Source organism: Hemibagrus wyckioides, linkage group LG23 (genome assembly GCF_019097595.1).
Source record: "Hemibagrus wyckioides isolate EC202008001 linkage group LG23, SWU_Hwy_1.0, whole genome shotgun sequence".
In the NCBI taxonomy this organism is placed as follows: domain Eukaryota; kingdom Metazoa; phylum Chordata; class Actinopteri; order Siluriformes; family Bagridae; genus Hemibagrus; species Hemibagrus wyckioides.
Window position 1 is genome coordinate 14958330 of NC_080732.1, and position 19438 is coordinate 14977767.

General features: G+C 39.9%; 1 protein-coding gene across 3 annotated transcripts in view; it reads right to left on the bottom strand.

The window, feature by feature from the left end:
- The window catches only part of fam171a1 (family with sequence similarity 171 member A1), a 37143-nt gene that overhangs the window by 12215 nt on the left and 5490 nt on the right, over positions 1-19438 (bottom strand). For 2 of the 3 annotated variants that reach the window (XM_058376306.1, XM_058376305.1), the window contains exons 2-4: positions 6711-6938; positions 6062-6154; positions 1687-1845 (exon numbers count right to left, since the gene is read on the bottom strand). In XM_058376306.1, coding sequence (XP_058232289.1) covers positions 1687-1845; positions 6062-6154; positions 6711-6938 — 480 coding nt within the window. Of the gene's footprint in view, positions 1-1686; positions 1846-6061; positions 6155-6710; positions 6939-7758; positions 7916-19438 lie in introns of those variants that run through there. The other variant, XM_058376307.1, reaches the window with a different exon arrangement.

Consider the following 19438-nt stretch of genomic DNA (forward strand, 5'->3'; position numbering starts at 1 on the left):
TAAATGGCAAATTAAATCCCTCAAGACCAACAGAAAGGATCAGATGGAGCAAATATGGCAGTGGTGTTACATATGAGAGCATTTAAAAAATGCATGACTTACTGTTATGGATCTACACTAGACAACAAGGAGTCTTCTATTATTATTACTATCTTTATTATTTATAAAAGCCACATATCTAAAATAGGCTGAGCCGAAGATTACGTTCTGTTGAAACAAACAGTTAATCTGCAATCGATGTGACTCCAAACCATCAGGAGATTCTGTATAGTAGAGTTGTGTCAAATGTACAGTCCTTACGTTATCCCCCAGCACTGCTGAATCCTTAATTCTGATTGGTCAGAAGGTGATTCACTTTTTTCTAACAGCATCTATGACCGGAGTTCCCCCTGCAAGGTTTGTATTAATGCGCTTGCTCTAATGTATTATTATTTCTACAGTAACATCTGCACAGGGACTTTCCACATAAACACATGGTTTAAGATTTTTATTCCATTTTCTCACTCCCACCCACTAAGCTTACTCAAACCCCTCACACATCAGCCACCATATAGGGATGGTGAAGACTGATGCTACATTCACACATACCCGGACTCACAATAACAAAGCAAATAGATGCGTTTTGTGTCCAGAGACGTTGAGAAAACTTGAACTTAATGTAAACATGGAGCGACTACAAACGGGAGTAAAGACGGTAGAGCGCACAGGATCCGTACCAAAGAGCAGACGCTGCTTCTGCGACATCTCGTATAAAATATGATGCTGAATTTTATATACAAAACACTAAATCTCCCACCAGAATGTTTTATTTTATCAGAAAGAAAACAGATTTAGAATGCTACTTGCACCACCCACTGATAAAGGTTATTACCATGGAGACCAGTAGCAGGAACGTCTCCTGGCGTCTTCGTAGTACAGAGACTTCTGTGTATGTGTGAAGCCAGCTAGAGCTTCTTAGCAAACTGCGGCTCATGGTGCATCACATGGCAGCTAATACATTTGCCCCCGTCTGCATACATGAGGCTCACAGATGCCCAAGATGAGCTAGTGCCATTATGGGTTACGACTGACCCCGGAGCCTAAGCACAGCATTCTTAAGTAAACACTTAAAGACTATAATCATCCATTTAACTCTTTTTCAGCATGCCTGCCGTTCACCTGAGCATAAATACCTGTTTTACCGCCGGTCATTTGAGGTAAACTGTGCTAATTGTTTATAAATACACAGGAATGAAATGAATAGACTTCTGGACAATACACATTCTTTCCAACTGGCAGCTTGGTACAAGATGCCAGTTATAGAATGAATAGACAGCAAAGAGATGATGAACAAAGCTGCCTAAGTAAGCATGGTCTACAGTTGTATGAGTGATCCACTTTTTGTTTGCTATTTTTGTTTTGTTGGCCTGATTAAGAGCACAAGACATGGAAAAAGGGAACTGAGGTCGTTCTCACGAGGCCACGTCTCAGCATGATGTTCCCATGGTAACCTAGAGACGACACGAGGCTCGACTCTTCCACTTACTCCTTCCCTGTGGGATAGCCTTTGTGTGTGTGTGTGTGTAAACATTGCGTACTTAAATAGTTGCCTTGTGAGTAGAAAACAGAAGGGGCAGTAATAGGAATACTGTTATTAAATAAGCATGCTTGTTATAAAGGATGCGGAGATGTGTTTGTGTGTGATACCTGTGCTGTTAGAGCCGAGGCCCTGCAGGTACGGGAAGTGCTGTGTGTTCTGTCCAGAGTGGGTCACAGTGAGGAAGGCAGTCAGGTTGGTGTAGGTGGTGTTAGGAGGAAGACTCAGAGCTCGCCTCTGGAACTGAATCCACGGCTGAAGCCTCGATCCTGGACGCAAAACACAAACATCATCCATTTTTATTACAAACACATTCTATAGGAATATTTAATTACGATGTGAAAATAGAGGACACTGTGGGCCTTGAGGCACATTTCTGATATTTTGAGATGGAGATGTTTCACCATAAGTGCCAGCAAACACTTATAATAATAATTTTTATATTACTTTTTTTTATAAAAAAAAAAAAAATTAAAATAAATGTAAAAAAAAATTATATTAATAATTTTGCATTAAAAAGGATCTATTTATTGATTAATTTCATGTCTAAAAAAAATTAAATATTTATTTAAACAATTACCACTAAAAAGGAGGGGAAAAATCTCTAAAAATATTTTACAAATCAAAATTAAGGATCTAAATCAAACAAGATGCTTTGAGTCAGTTTGTAATTAAATTAATAAGTATTTTTTGAATTTATATAATGAAAATATATCACGATATATTTCGATTCAGAAAAGCATACAGTGACGTTATTCATCACTATATTGATATTAATATCATATGAATTTTTCTCTCCGGTGTTTACAAGTATGCAAGACTTGACCCATATCAGATTCTAATTTTTGGCCAATGCTGATGGGAAAATAATCAGTAAGAAAAGTCATTACTGGTGTGTGTTATGAAACACTCTATATGGATACATCATTCACACACAACATAGACACAGTATACATATTATAACACGTGAAGTGCGTCACGTCGTTAAATCTACATCCTGCCCTTCCACGAGCCTGGGAATCGATCCAGCGGCAGAAAAAAAAAAAAAATTCATTCCTTGATTCCAGTCATTGAAAACTAAGTAAACGGGTTTGGAGTTGACACCATCTCATGTAAACACAGCTTGCAAAATGAATTAAGCACTTGAGTGTTTTAGTTATCGAGACAGACAGTGGATCATTTTAAATTTGCCCTGATGGAGAGCAACAAGTTTAAAATGGAAGGAAGATCCTCTCTCTAAGCATTAAGGTCACGGCTCCGTTGGCCACGCTGAGATACAGTCGCAAAAACTTGTGAAGGAAGTAGCTGAAGGTACACCGTGTCGGGTTTGTGATTCGAACAACAAGCGATCGCTGATCACGTTCTCATGCCATGCCAGGTGCTGGATAAACATCAGTAATATCATATTACTGTAAATAGAGGCTTGTTATTCAATTAACCCTGGTTTGGAGCTCTGTAGCAGTAATTTAAGCAAATGATTGGAAATAATATTAAAGGAGAAGTTCACTTCCAGAACAAAAGTCTACAGATCATTTCCTCACCCCCTTGTCATTCAAGATGTTCATGTCTTTCTTTCTTCAGTCGTAAAGAAATGATGTTTTTTCAGGAAAACATTTCAGAATTTTTCTCCATATAGTGGACTTCAATGGTGCCCATGAAATGCAGCTTCAGAGGGCTCTAAACAATCCCAGCCCAGGAAGAAGGGTGTTTTCTATCGAAACGATCGGTCATTTTCTTAGTAAAATAAAAAATTATATACTTTTTAAACACAAAAGTTCGTCTAGCACTAGCTCTGCGAAGCCTGTCCGTTACATGTACTACGTAACTACTATGTACTACGTAATCACGTCGAAAGGTCACGCGTGACGTAGGAGGAACTACAGACCCAATGTTTACTAGTGTAGAGAAGGAGGACTGCTCCGAAGTGGAACGACACAAAGTTATATGTACCTTTTTGTAAGTAAAGAGCATTTGCCTTATTTGCACTTCCTTGGTCTTTGCACGTTTGCTTTGCTTTTGTGGTTAAAAAGCGCACGACCACGATGCTACGTGCTATCATGTTGTAAAGATCATGTGTGACGTAGGCGGAACTACAGACCCAGTGTTTACAAAGCGAGCGTTCAACAACTTCCTCCTTCTCCTCACTAATAAACACTGGGTCTGTAGTTCTGCCTACGTTACGACTGACCTTCCGACGTGATTATTTCACGGACGCGCAAAAATATGGCTAAAAAATATACAATTTTTTATTTGTTTTTTTTAAGCAAACGGCCGATCGCGTTGCTAGATAAGACCCTTCTTCCTCGGCTGGGATCGTTTAGAGCTCTATGGAAGTTCAAACTCGGGGCACCATTGAAGTCCACTATATGGAGAAAAATCCTGAAATGTTTTCCTTAAAAAACATCATTTCTTTACGACTGAAGAAAGAAAGACATGAACATCTTGGATGACCAGGGGGTGAGGAAATTATTTGTAGAGTTTTGTTCTGGAAGTGAACTTCTCCTTTAAGTCTGTTATTTAGTGGTATTTACTACATTAGGACGTTAAAAGAATCATAAAATACTTGTTGAATACCAGTTATGATTATGGCTGCAGCGATCAGTCAGGGTTTTTTATTCATTATTATTATTAGTCTGTACAAATAAAAATAAATCGAGAGTAATTCATTTAGAATCACATTTATGTCTTTTATACACAAATGATGCAAGGAAATAAGTAAGCTGTTCTCAGAGCGGGAGGGACATTACTCTTACTCTCCTGTCAGTCACAGCGACACTAGCCAATCGTGTGCCACCGTAAGAAAAAAATGGGGCGGGGAAAAAGACAAATGGTTCAGCTTGTGTTATTATAGCTGATGTAGCTGATTTGTGGTGTAGGGTAGAGTAGTGTATCTACTCTCTCTCTCGTTCTTTCTCTCTCTCTCTCAGTCTTTATCTCTTCCTCTCTAAAGCGAGCGGGTCAGTAAATCATGAAGCCGTGGTCCTCCTGTACGGCTGTGGAAAGTGATGATGTCATCGAGTTTCCATTGCAGGGAGTCTGCATTCCACAGACATGACAGCGAGTCGTAGCCACACCACCCCACACCACACTTCAACTGTGAGGCACAACACAACCAGGTGCTCTTACAGACACACACACACACACACTCCATTTCGCTCTTTCCATCATTGCATGCATTTGGAGCTGAAGTACACTGATGAACAGATTAGAGATCCTTAAAGTGCCTTACACACCCTAGTCATGCAAACACACACACACACACACACCATCTGCCATTAAAGTCATGCCATATTCAGCTCATCTATCTGTCTGTCAAAGCTCCCCAAGGAGCACTTCCTTCGTTTCACCCCTCCCTCTTTTAGTGTTTATTCTCCCTCTCCTCTCCTCCTCCTTTCCTTTCTTTTTCTTTAGTATTTCCCTGGGATGCTCTCAGGGTCCCTCCCTTACACACACACACACACACACACACACACACGATTCTGTATTAGAGAATGCTGGCAGGCAGATGACTGAATATTTGAGTTGTGTGTATACACATGTATATGTGTGTGTGTGTGTGTGGAACAAGAATGGGGTGCCTCTTACTGTGCCAGAATACTGCAGCAGATGGGGTGAAGTCTCTCATAGTTTTGTGTGTCTGTGTGTGCGTTTGAGTGAGAGAGAGAGAGAGAGAGACTGTGTGTGTGTATGTGTGTGTGTGTGTGTGAGCGTAACATTATTGTTCCCTTATGTATAGTTATAGGGAACCGTTCCACCCCGTGAAGTGTGTGTGTGTGTGTGTGTGCATGCTTTGAGGGAAAAGGTTTAGGTGTAGCTAAGTGAATAAAAACAGAACACTAGTGCTTACTAAGGCACATCAAACTCTCAGACACACACACACACTCTAATTAGCAGGAAAGCCACATAAAACCAGTAACAAATTTTAGCACTAGGTAAGCAATTTAAATAGAGATATCGCTTATTGCCCAGTCTCTCTCTCTCTCTCTCTCTCTCTCTCACACACACACACACACACACACACACACACACACACACACGTGCCTTGAAGAGGAAAGGAAAGGCGGTCTTTGGCCTGCTGCTATAGCCACGCCCCCAACCTCTTCTCTATCACTGGCAGCTCTCCTGCTCCCTTGAGAAGCGTGTGTGTGTGTGTGTGTGTGTGTGTGTGTTTATGTGATTGAGCCACAGATAAAGCCCACTCGAGCCACAGATTCCTGTTCTTGGCTAAGAACCTGATGTGGTCTTTTACTGCCGTAGTAGCCCATTGACATGTTGTGTATTCTGAGATGCTTTTTCACTCACCGTGGTTGTAAAGAGTGGTGATGATAGACAGAATATTAGTACCTCAGATTTTACTTTAAATACAAGAAAGCATTCTGTTGTTTGAGAGTTGTAAATGAAAAGAAGTGGGTTTGATTAGGTAGAGTCCCTCTCTCTCTCTCTCCCTCTCTCTCTCTCTCTCACACACAGAGACTTTTTTCTTACCTTGGTATCCAGAGACGATTTGAACCTCGTCGTCATAGACCATTAAAGTAGCAGCTCTCTCAGGAAGCAGATCCAAACTCAGCGATGAGAAGACTAGAACGTACACACACACACACACACACACACACACATATATAGGGTCATGTTTGTCATTACATGTTCAGGGTTCATCCCTTCCTCCAGCACATTGACACACACACACACACACACATAATCCCCTGTGGTCATATTCACCCCCAAAAATATTTAAGATGAAAAGCTGAATATAACCAGTGAAAGGGTGATGTGATGGGGAGCAACACAAGTTCATTCTATAAATATATAACTGCATGCCCTTATGTGTTTTATTCCCCTCATACCACAGAGAACTGCCAACACTAACAATGTTTTATTTACTAAATAAAATCATACTTTTTACCCGTTTATATTTAACAAGATTTGAAGATTCCCTGTAGCCGTGCCCCACCATCTCCTCCCTCCCCTTTATTCCCCTTCTTCCTGATTCTCTCCAGAGAGTTGACTCAGGTGGTCCATAAGCCTTCACGTCTATTACTGGAAAGACTCTGAGCAGCTAATCTCACTAACGAGATCGGAGTGAAAGAAGGAACAAAAAGGAAAACGTTCAATCCAAGTGAGTTCCATATCGTACCAGGAAGCCTGGCTGGTCTCCAAGGGGCGGAGTTAGGGACATAGCCTCGCTTGGTAGCTGTGATGACCAGCAGGTCGCCCAGACGATACGGGAACCGGATGAAGATGTTGCCGTCGCTTCCGGAGGTCTCCCTGGCGACGGGGGTGTAATTGGCGAAGACCTCTACGGTGGCGTCGGAGAGCGGCTGGTGAGTGCTGGCGTCACTCAGGTGGACCTTCAAAGCCACTTCTGCACAAGAAAACAGAAATGATTATTATAGTTTTATATGTTAACTCAAACCATTGCACTGGGATCATGATACAGGACACTTTTCTGAGATTCGTTCAAGTTTTGCCAGACAGTCTAGAGTCTAGCGATGGAAATTTTTCCTCAATATAATATTTTTATATAATATTTTTAAACCTCTATAAAAACCTATAAATCTCACTGTGTTAGAGTGTTTTCCCCCCATTAAAAAAATAGGTTTTAAGTTTGGGGTGAAGCAAAAAAATGTAAGACACAATTATAGCAAAAAAAATAATAGTGCGAAAATTTCTGACATGAAATGAAATCGAATTATTTTATCGTCAATATTCCAACGTTGCAATATAACTAAAAAACAATAACTTAATTATTTTGTGGAAAAAAATAAAGCCTAAGAGCGCTCTAAATATTTTCATATCACTCTATAGATTTTATTGGAGCTTTGTTAACAAAATCTAAATATTAAAATACATAGTGTGTATAGTAAAAATGCCATAATATACTGCAATAATTATATATATATCAGCCAAAATCAAATTATAAGAAATTTCCAAAGAGCACAAATGACTTTTTTCTCCATTAAAACTCCAAATCCTGTTGAGCTTGTTTGTATTTAATAAGAAACTAGACTCTAACCAGCATCCAGCTACCTTTTCGGTCATCACTAGTCATCATTCTTGACTTGCCTTCAAGAAGCTGAGTATTAAATACACTCTAGTACTCAACAAAATTCTTCACATACAAACTCAGTAAATCATTTTGACATCATCCATGAAGACATGGATAAGGCATTTTAGTTTCTTACAATCATATCGAAGATCCATGTCACATGCGACAAAATAAAAATCTTCCTTTTCCGGTATTTCTATCCATCAAAAATATAAAGTGCTTCTCTCTTCAAGTTGGGAAACGAAAACAAAACAATCCACTGGCTTTTTCTTCATTTCTCGAGTGACCACTGAGGAAAAAGCACCAATGACCAACGAGATAACCCTCGTCCATTTCCTGTTTATTAGCCAATAGCAACATGCAGTGAGAACAATGGGCCGCTTTTTCCTTCCTCTAGGAAACCCTGGGTTTGTTTTGGAAGCGACGCTCAAAGCACACTTCCTGTGAAACCCTGAGCTTTTTGTAAAGTTGGACTGGTTCCGAAAAACATGGAAAAGTTTTGGAATAAGCTGCAGGTTTGCAGAAAAAGTGTACTCAAGAGGGTTATGCCGTGTCTTTAAACCGGACATGATGTTCTTCTAGCAGCCAGGACGATAATAAATATGGAGAAAACATGGAAAGGATAGAGTGTGTGTGTGTGTGTGTTTGGTACTTGTTGCACAGGCAAAAAAAGTAAAAAAAATCCACAGCCAGTGAAGCGTGAGCTTGCTGAATCAGTGTCTCTCTGTGAATCTGTATCTGCCGGTTTAGACGGTCTGCCATGACATGGAATTTTGCTGTGAAATGTTGATAAATAAATGACAAGCAAAATCTATTTTTCGTTCTAGGTTTCAACCCATAGTTTTATTTTACATTTACGGCATTTGGCAGACGCCCTTTTCCAAAGTGACTTACATTTTTATCTAATTTTATACAACTGAGCAATTGAGGGTTAAGGGCCTTGCTCAGGGGCCCAACAGTGGCAGCCTGATGGAGCTGGGATTTGAACTCACAACCTTTTTGGTCAGTAGTCCAATACCTTAACCACTAAGCTACCACATCCCCTAAAATCATCCCTATAGGTAGATTATTTTTATCTACCTAGTAGGGATGATGACCTAGACTAAATACATTAGTATCATGATACAGTGGTATTAATCAACCATTTAATGAACAGTGAGCTGATAGGAAAAACAAAGGAAATGTTTTTAATTACATCTTTGCATAAAGGTCATTGCGGAATGTTTCAACAAGTTTTCCATAAAATCTTTAAAAAATTTCCAGTATTTATCATACGGTCAGCTTAAAGAGAGAAGGGAACAGTGATTTGTAGCGCAAGAAAATGAACTAGTGTGGCACTGTGCGGTGCTGCTTGGCCTAAAATAGACCGTTGTTTGCTTTAGTCGTGGTCATCAATGCCATGTTTGTTTGCGACTTTAAAAAGCCATTGTGTGTGTGATGAATTTAGACACATGCTAAAGCAGAGGTAGCAAAGTCACGTATTTGCAGCAGCAGCGGATTACGCAGTCAAAGGGTTTTCAGTGAGGTCCACATCCCCTCTACGGGGGAGGCTGATGTATAATTTAGTGTGAGTCCAGATAGAGGAGATGCTACTAATTTTTTCACAAAAGGGATGTGAAACACTGGAAGGAAGGAATTTGATTGAGTAAAATAAATAAATGGGGTAGATGAAGTATTTTGAATAAGAAGTAACTGTTACTAAAGTACTAAACTACTAGTGTTAGTTACACCGTAACAACCCTACTACCTAGAAGCAGACATGTTATGTTATTTTATTCATTATTAAAGCAGTTCAGCCACTATTTTATTGTTAATCTCCAAAACCATAGCTTCGGAAATCTTCTACTGTGAGTGTGTGCTTTTTTTTGGTGTTGTTGTACATGTACAGTTGAGAAGTAGTAGTAAAAAAGTGGATCTGGCAACACAGCACTGCAGTGTCACTAGTCAGATCTCCCCAGTGGCCTGCTGTTGCGACAATAAGAGTCAGCGTTTACCCAGTGTGTGTGTGTGCGTGCGTGTGTGGTGGCTACTAATGCTTATACTAGTTAGTTATATATTGTATACAATGTATATATAAGTACTTCATAATTTTACAAACAAAAACATCTAATTGTTCGTATTTTGACGTATCCTGTAAGACGTTTATTTAACACGTATGAAAGGAGTCTCCAATGCCAACGCTTTGTAACAGTCGGGACGTTTTTCCACCCTGGGAGAGTCTTCGGATCAGATGACTTTGTACTTTCCAGTTTCTCAGTAACGTGACACAATGCATTTTTGTTTTATCATCATTAAGAGAGAATGATACCAGGAAATGTTTCACCACTTGTTCCACGGTATTAACTCTAACTATACAAATAACAGATTAAAAAAAAAAAAAAAGGATAACAAAGCTTCATTCTGGGCAAACTGGCATTGTGTAAGAGGAATAAAACACTCGGAGACAAGTAAAAACATTCCTCTAACCGTGAAGTGATTTATTCCTCAACATTTTTATGTTTTCCTCTAACACTTTCCGGTTTACTACACGCACCACTATGAAGACATGAAAGGACAAGATATATTGTAGAGAAGCCTCAAACAAACTACTGGGACTCACGTTTGTTTATATATAAACTGCTATCACTTTACTACTGTGAACAACCAGTTGTGCAACACACACATGCCCCAGCATGCACCTGTGTTCTTTAGCTGGCGCAGGTGCAGGACAGGTGGATCATTGTTTCTGCTGTGTTTACTTAACAACGAGTGCTTTTCTCAGAAGAACACCATGCGCTCTAAGTCTGCCCTGCACTAAAATAGCCCAGTAATGCCGACGCACACACACTGGTTTTCGATGCGTCAGGGCTGAGCGGCGATCTGCAAACAGACATTAAAGCTGCCAGACACCATCGATCATCTCCTGCTCTGTCTCTCTGCCTCTATCTGTAATGCACAGTGTAGCACCTCATCTGTTTTTCAGGAGTCGAGATCAGAGCGGAGATAAGGTGTCTGTCTCATCAAGGGCAGTGACTGTAAAGATGATGTCAAAAAAAAAAAATCATAATCTAAGCCTTTTTATTATGGACAGGGATACAGGGATGGACAGGGAGTGTGAAGAAGATACAAGGACAAAAATTAGCAAACCAAATGACGAAAACTAATATCAAGCCTATTCTATTCAGTTTTATAATGGATGGATGGATGGATGATAAAGCTGTATTATTGGATGGATGGATGAATGGATGCATGGATGGATTGATAAAACATAAAACTGCATGAATAAAGCTGTATAGATGTAAGGGTAACTGGATGGATGGATGGATGGATGGATTGATGAAAGATAAGGATGGATGGATGAATGGATGAAAAATGATAAAACTGTATGAATAAAGCTGTATAGATGTAAAGGTAACTGGATGGATGGATGGATGGATAGATGGATGGATGAATGAACAAACTGGATGGAGGAATACATGAATGGATGGACTGATAAATGATAAAACTGGATGAATAAAGCTGTATAGATGGAATGGTGGATGGATGGATGGATGGATGGATGGATGAATGGATGGATGGATGATAAAGCAGTATTATTGGATGGATGGATGGATGGATGAACAAACTGGATGGAGGAATACATGAATGGATGGACTGATAAATGATAAAACTGGATGAATAAAGCTGTATAGATGGAATGGTGGATGAATGGATGGATGGATGGATGATAAAGCAGTATTATTGGATGGATGGATGGATGGATGATAAAGCTATATTATTGGATGGATGGATGGACGGATGATAAAGCTGTATTATTGAATGGATGGATAGATGGATGGATTATGATCAAACTGGATGGATGAATGTGTGGATGGATGATAAAGCAGTATTATTGGATGGATGGATGGATGGATGGATGGGTGGATGATAAAGCTATATTATTGGATGGATGGATGGATGGATGGATGGTTGGATGGATGGATGGATGGATGATAAAGTTGTATTACTGAATGGATGGATAGATGGATGGATTATGATCAAACTGGATGGATGAATGTGTGGATGGATGGATCAAAAATGATAAAGCTGGATGAATAAAGCTGTATAGATGTAAGGGTGAATAAATGGATGGATGGATGGATGTGAAGTAGCTACTCGGACGAAAAATTTGCAAACCTTCCTCCATAACAAATATTACATCATTTACATTCAGTTTTATAAAAATGCTCAAACTAGATGGATGGATGGATGATAAAACTGACTGAATGGAAGGATGAATAATTAATAATAAAGATGTGTGGATGGAAGGGTGGATGCGTGGCTGGATATATAATTCATAAGTTATAGGTGGTTGGGTCTATAAATGATAAAAGTGGATAGCTGGATGGATCAGTCGATGGGTGGATGAGTGCAGAAATGCTAAAAGTGGATGGATAGATGTCATGATAAAAAGCTATTCTTTGTAACATTGCATTGTAACTGGAAGGGAGATTTAAATGGTAAACCCTTTCAGTTAACCCTTTCTGGACTCTAGGGTCAGCCTTGGTAAGCAGTTCTGAGGGGAGGATTCAGAGAAAGAGCAATCCATCCATGCAAAACAAAAAAAAAAAAAACTATGTACCATTCATGGGGTATTATGACCTGGTGAGGGATACTAGGATAGATCCCTGGAGCCAGGACTGGGGGAGGTGTCCATACGTAAGCACCTGATGACCAGGTCAACTAAATAATCAAGTTAAGCTTAGCCCACAATAGGGACATGGAGTCTTGTTTTAGGATCACCATCTGCAGGATGATGGTTGGGGGCATCTCAGGACCATCTTAGATAGACTAGAACTTTGAAATGGAAATCTGAGTTTGGGAAAATGGACCACTCTGAGCTCACAGGGAAAAGACATGAAAGTGCCAAATGTAAAGGACAAGACCTAGTTGGCTTCATGTCCATGCACAGTAGAGGCCCTGATACCAAACCTCTTGATCTTTATCTGACTCAGGAGTTCCCACAGGAGTTATGCCACAGGCGGGTATGGGAATATTCACCACTCCCAAGCTGAGGGCCTCGCAGTTGGAGTTTTTCCCAGTGGACAAGAGGATTGCATGTATGAGGTTTCATGTCTCAGGGAGGAACAGAGTGGTGTTTGTGCATCAACTAAGCAGCATTTCAGAGTAGTCAGACTTCTTGAAGAAGGTGAGGCAGATGTCCCAGGGCACTGACTTCGGTCTTTATACTCCATAGATGAGCAAGGTATGCAAACAAAGTGAAAAATATACATAACCAAATAGTAAAAAAAACAAAGATAAGGTGTCATGAGTGCAATTATAATAAGTAGTTACTCCCAAACTCCCCAAATCCCTGCATTGTCATTAAATTTACAAGAGACTAAATTTTTTATCTTGCCAAGCTCTAAGCAGACAAGAATTATCATGACAGATAAGAATGTGTAATACCAGTAACATCTAACATACATTTCTTTAAGCTTGTGCAACACTGGGGAGGAATTTTAGACCTTACAAAACTGTTCTGCTTCACCAAGACTTCTGGCTATTTCTTTCTATTGCAGTTGAATTGACATTAAAACTGATTCATACATTATTTCATTGTGTGTTTTGGTTCCTCTCCATTTCAGATTATGTACTGCTACCCTGGTTTTCTCCTGCAAAGTGCAGCAACAAACCATGATGCTCCCACCACCATGCTTCACAGCTGCTGAGATGCATTGGCACTGTACCACCTTTCCTCTGAAACTGTATTTCTACATTCTGCCATTGTAAATTTCCCATTGGGATGAATAAAGTGTCTATCTATCTATCTATCCATCCATCCATCCATCCATCCATCTACCTATCTACCTACCAACCAAAACACCAACACTTTTCACTGAAAGTGAAACGCAGGAAAAAATAAACCTGGCCACGAACAACAGTTCCTGGGTTACTAGAAGCTATAATTAAGAAATGTCTCTTTAAAAAAAAAAATCAGGACATAAAATTAAACGTTCAGACTCATAAACAGACCTCAGCCTCTTTCGGCACAGCATGGCATGTCTGGAAAGCAAACATTCCTAATAAAACGTGAGCAGTTAATGTGGAAAATACTGTGAGATGCAGGTGGGAGCGATGATATTAACTTCAGCATTCTGCAAATGCAATTTCATCCTAGATGGAAAAGAATTAATTCCGCCAACTAGCAGAGAATTACTGACGTATTTTAGGCAACGATGCAAAAGAGCAGTTTAATTAGTGCGCCGCGATAAATAATAAATCGTAGCGATTTAAATAGCATATTGAAATATTTACATAGAGCGTCATTAATCTAAACATAATGAACAATGATTTTCTAAACATGAGATTAGGTTTTACTTAAGCGAAAGCTAATTTTTTTGTATATGTAAAATGAGAATGTGGATCAGGAGGATGCGACGGGATTTTGTGGGAATTCTCAGATGTTAAAGTGTGGAAAGTTTTTGACCTTTTGCACTCCGACATCACAGTCTGCTACATGTAATAAAAGGGACGGAGCTTCCCAAGAGTTCCAAGGTTACATTTTTGCTGAAAAATCGCTGCCAGACATTTGTCCTTCATCACACATGCAGCCTAAAAACAAACTTGACTTTTGTGGGTTTTAAAATCAGAGGTTGTTCCTCAGAAGGTTTTGGCCGAGTTTGAGGACAGACATTTTGTCATTTTCTTTTCAACTAACGTTAGCGTTTGATTTCAGACATTACGACTAGGTAGTACCTACTAAAGGACAGAGTGTACAGTATATGGTGCACAGTACGTTATCTGAGATACAGATTATATTTCTCAGATTTTATATACAGTAAAACCTCGCAGATCCGCGTCTCACGATTCGCAGCTTCACTGAAATATTCTTTGTAACCTAACTAATTTGCATCCGCGAATTTTTCACAGACCTGCGAAATCCTGTAAAAGTGTTTAATTTCGTGGCAATTTATACATTTTCTTGCTTTTTAATGCGAAATTACTAAGAAAAGTTAATTCAGTAATATAAATATAAAAGTAAACCGACAAAATATCAAAATAAATAAAATATAAATGTCATTTTAATGATATTGAACATCGTCGATATCACGTGCGTACAATACAGCCATTACGACACGCTATTGGCTGGAAGGGTTGGAAGTAGCCAATCACAGAGCATTAACAGTTTTACCTAGCTGCTGTTTGGCTGGTAGCTATGATGCTTTGTATGCGTAATGTCGTTTACGGGTTCATCTCCCTGCCCCTTGTATTTGACTGAACATATTCCGTGAATAAGTGATCTCAGTGATTTTTTTCCTTGGTTTTTATACAGGCGATACTGTACTCTATTTTTTTTACATCAAACATTTATGTCTTCTTTAAGGGTAATGTATTAAGCTAACTTTTAAATTAAATTAAAGCGTTTTGGGAGCATGATTGGGGTCATATTTAGGGTTTAAACTCTAAAAATAAGCATTTACAGTACAGTATTAGCATTTTTAGTGACTCCACCGAACATCCGCGAAACCTCGTCATTCGCAATGGGTCCTGGAACGTAACCTCGCGGATGTGTGAGGGATTACTGTATACACTTTCCCAAAAGTCTGTTCCATACATCTTTCCATTTATCTAAAAAAAAAAAAAAAAGCATAAAAGTGTAGTTTTCAACCAACTGCATATTTTACACACATTCCATTTATTTCTCTTGTATATATTTTTTTATTGCACACCTTTAGAGCCTTTCATTGTACAAAAGCATTTCACTGTACATTTTGTGCACAGGACAAATAAAGGTGGAATTAAATACTGTAACTTGAGTCTTTACTGACAAAAATAACATCAGAATAGTCTGAATAGTAGTATTTTTAAAATGTCCGAATTTTCTAGACTTGAACAAAACATGATGCATATGAAGTTCAGGCTAATCGCTTTTTCAACCCCCCTATTGTATAACATCTAGCTTTGTGGCACTAAGAAGCATTGTGTTGCCATACACACTTTCCTTCCAAACACCTCGAGTACTTCTGCAATCCAGCTTGACAGATCTATTGTTTTTCTCCTCAGCAGGAGAGCGTTAAATCCCTGCACACAAGGACACGGTGTAGCTCTTTCCTGTATAACTCCATTCTCTAGTTTCCTGCTGAAATATCTTTACTCTTGACTGCCTTTTTTTGGTCTCACCTTGGAAATCCCCTTGACTCTCTCTCCTCCTTCTAGCTCTCCGCCAGACTTCTCTTAAATACTATGCAGCTTCCTGAGATGTGTTCCTGAGATGTGTTCCTGAAAACGTCAGACAGGATGGCACGGAAAGGTAAAAAAAATAAAAAAAATACAAAAGGAGTCTGTCGGTTGCCAGGTAGAAAGTAACAATGCAGGATGTAAATAATAAAAGTTCCAAATACATTGTTCTCACAGAAAATGTCACCATATTAACATTTCGGCGATTACTCAACAACAGACGCACTGATCTACAAGTTAAACAAGTGTCCTGGCCATACCAGATGTTACAGATGTTCTCTAGACAATAGTTTTTGGGACATAAACTATCACGAATAAGACACAACATATTTTATCCCAGCTTTTTTCCCATACAGGGCAAAAAAAGCAGGCTTCCTACTGAGAACAGAGCAATTATTGAGCGTTTTACTAAAAATCACGTAGCCAATCAAATTACACAGTAAACATACCAGATGTTCTTGATCTCAAGAAAAATCAAAAGTTTCAACTGAAGGTACCTCGCCTCCTACCTCAACTCAAAGAGTCACGGATTCAAATCCAGCTCGTGACTAATTCCACTGGCCCCCCAGGGCATTTAACCCCAGCCTGCTCCAAAAGGCACCGTGTCCGTACAATCAGGGTTTGAGTGTAGCTCTGGGCACAATCTTGAAACCAAGATGCAATTAACATCTGCAGACTCGAACACAAAGGACTTCACTGTACAGCCGCCAGGGTAACGTGAGTCACCTGATAACCCAGTCTCCTCACTTAGGAATAGGAACAATGCCATATCTTATACAAGGCCTAACAAATTCGGAGCAAAAGTCACTATTTAACCAGGCTGATGTCCCACAACACCACAGTATCCTCAAGAGAAGTGGTAGCTGAATGGTCAAGGCATGAAGTGCTACAGATTGCAAGGGCAAAAGTTCAACTCCCAGAATCGTCAAGCTTCCACATGGTTTCTATCCTTGAGCAAGACATTTGCTTTTATAACTAATAATTTCATGTCAGGTTTACATCTCCACCTCATACTCTATAGCTTTCAAATGAGACCAGCCTCATGCCTCTGTGATCTCTGGTGCCTGAGAAAGAGGCTTGGTCATTTTAGCCGACTTTGGAGCTTTATTTCCAGCTAAAAATTACGTTGTTTTAAATCGACTGCTGTTAAAGTCGTCAGCTCATAGACTTTGTTTATTCAGTCGACCTCGGTAGACTCCCCTGGGCTTGCCCTCTTCCCTGACCCTCATTATAAACAAATGCTCATGGAGCTGTACCTAGCACTACTAGAAGCTTTTAGAATGTAGACTTAAATCCATATTGTTAACCCCATGACAGTGAGAACTGTATAATAGACTCTCTCTCTAATTCTAACTCTATTGTGAAAAGACCTTCAGTAATGAGAGAGCCAGTAAACAGTCCAGCATGACTGACTGCAGGCTAAATCCAGCGATTAAAGCTTTGTATCTTGCTTGTCAATTACAGACAGACTTACATCATCACAGAGCCAACCAGACTAATGGTTTACCGTCAGTCCTAAAATAAACACGTCATGGTTTTCCCCGAGTACCGGATCCCTGCGTTTTTCACGCTTCTAAATCAGACTGGCTGTAGTGTGACTTTATTTTTTACATGACTAACAAACACTGCAGACAGGAACTGGTCAGAAACACCAAACATCAGAAACCCATCAGGCAACTGGACAGTAGATTGTTTTATTAAATAAATACATTTTTTAGCCTGATGTTTTGTACTTTCACACAAGAAAACGGTTTCAAGAGAGATCAAGATTTCTTGAGATCTTCAAGAAATGATCTCATTCCTTCTGGAGAATGATTCAGATCCATGTCTGACTGTACTGACTGTATGTCTGACTTTTGGACCGCCCACTTTTTACAAGCCAATTGAATCTCCACCTGCCCAAATATGCAGTTTCACCAGGAAATGCATCATATCAAGTTGTCCTTAAAGCCTGGCCAGCGCCACTGCCCTGTGATGCAGCATGAGCAGCAGTTCGACAAGATGACTTTGTACGTACTTTACATATTCTGTTTTACATACACCGATCAGGCATAACATTATGACCACCTGCCTAATATCGTGTTGGTCCCCCTTTTGCTGCCAAAACAGCCCTGACCCGTCGAGGCATGGACTCCACTAGATCCCTAAAGGTGTTCTGTGGTATCTGGCACCAAGATGTTAGCAGCAGATACTTGAAGTCTTACTTACAGACTTACAGGATAATTAAAGGACTTAAAGGATACTTTTGATAGATACTGACCACTGCAGACCCAGAAAACACCCCACAAGAGCTGCAGTTTTGGAGATGCTCTGATCCAGTCATCTAGCCATCACAATCTGGCCCTTGTCAAACTCGCTCAAATCCTTACGCTTGCCCATTTTTCCTGCTTCTAACACATCAACTTTGAGGACAGAATGTTCACTTGCTGCCTAATATATCCCACCCACTAACAGGTGCCATGATGAGGAGATCATCAAGCTCATAATGCTTTGTCGTCATCCTCCTGCTGGCCTTCAGACCTACGTGAGAGGAGTATTACTCAGTCCGATGTACATCAGACTTCATGAGACAAACAGCTGGAAACTGATCCGTGTGTGTGTGTGCGCGCATGTGAATGGCATTTGTAGTGAACTCTACCCTCCCTAAGGACATATCTGGGACCTGGTTGCAGTTCTGGGTTACAAATGTGGATCACAGCCATAGTCCAAGCATGAAAAACAAAAAAACGTGCACAAAAATGTAAGTCAAATTGAATCAAAGCAAATAAATGTTAATTAAGACATATGAACCATGTCTCCTTATACACTGTATTTGTTTTGCAAGAGATGCAATAAATACTATCCTGCATGTTATTTGTAATGTGTTCAGTATGGAATGGATAAATGTACAGAGAAACCTGTAAAGTACTGCAATGCAGTGGACAGAGATGGAGTGAGAGAGAGAGTTGTGGAAAGAAAAGAGAGAGAGAGAGAGAGAGAGAGAGAGAGGGAGGATGAAACTAGACCATGAAAATGTGCTACAGCAAGCAGCTCTAGTGTTCGACACATCCATCTTCAAGTGTCAAGATGAACTTTATATACAGTTACAGTTTATATGATGTATAAGAAATAGAATATCACTAAAAAAGAAAGCTTACTGAATTAACTTCATTCAAATGTGTACATCAGTTCCATGTGAGTGAATTGAGAAGACTTCCACACTGGCAGGTTAATCCGAAACAGAGTGCATTTCAAATGGAAAACTGGTCATGTGAAAGCTGTCATGTGGACCAGGAAGTGCAGCAGTTCAGAACCAAACCCGACATGACCTGAAGAAGGTGGTGTGGGTTTGGTGGCACTGCAACTGTGCAGACATGGGGTGGTGGTAGCTCAAGGTGGTTAAGGCTCTGGATCGTTGACCGGAAGATCAGGGTTCAAGCATCAGCACCGCCAAGTTACCACCGTTGGGCCCTTGAGCAAGGTCCCCAACACCCCCTGCTCCAGGGGCATTGCATCATGGCTGACCCTGTGCTCTGACCCCAACCCTTAAGGATGGGATATGACTTAACTTAGATTCAAGTGAATACAAATGCAATATGCACTTGCTCAGGAAATAAAGTAACCTGCATGTGTGTGTT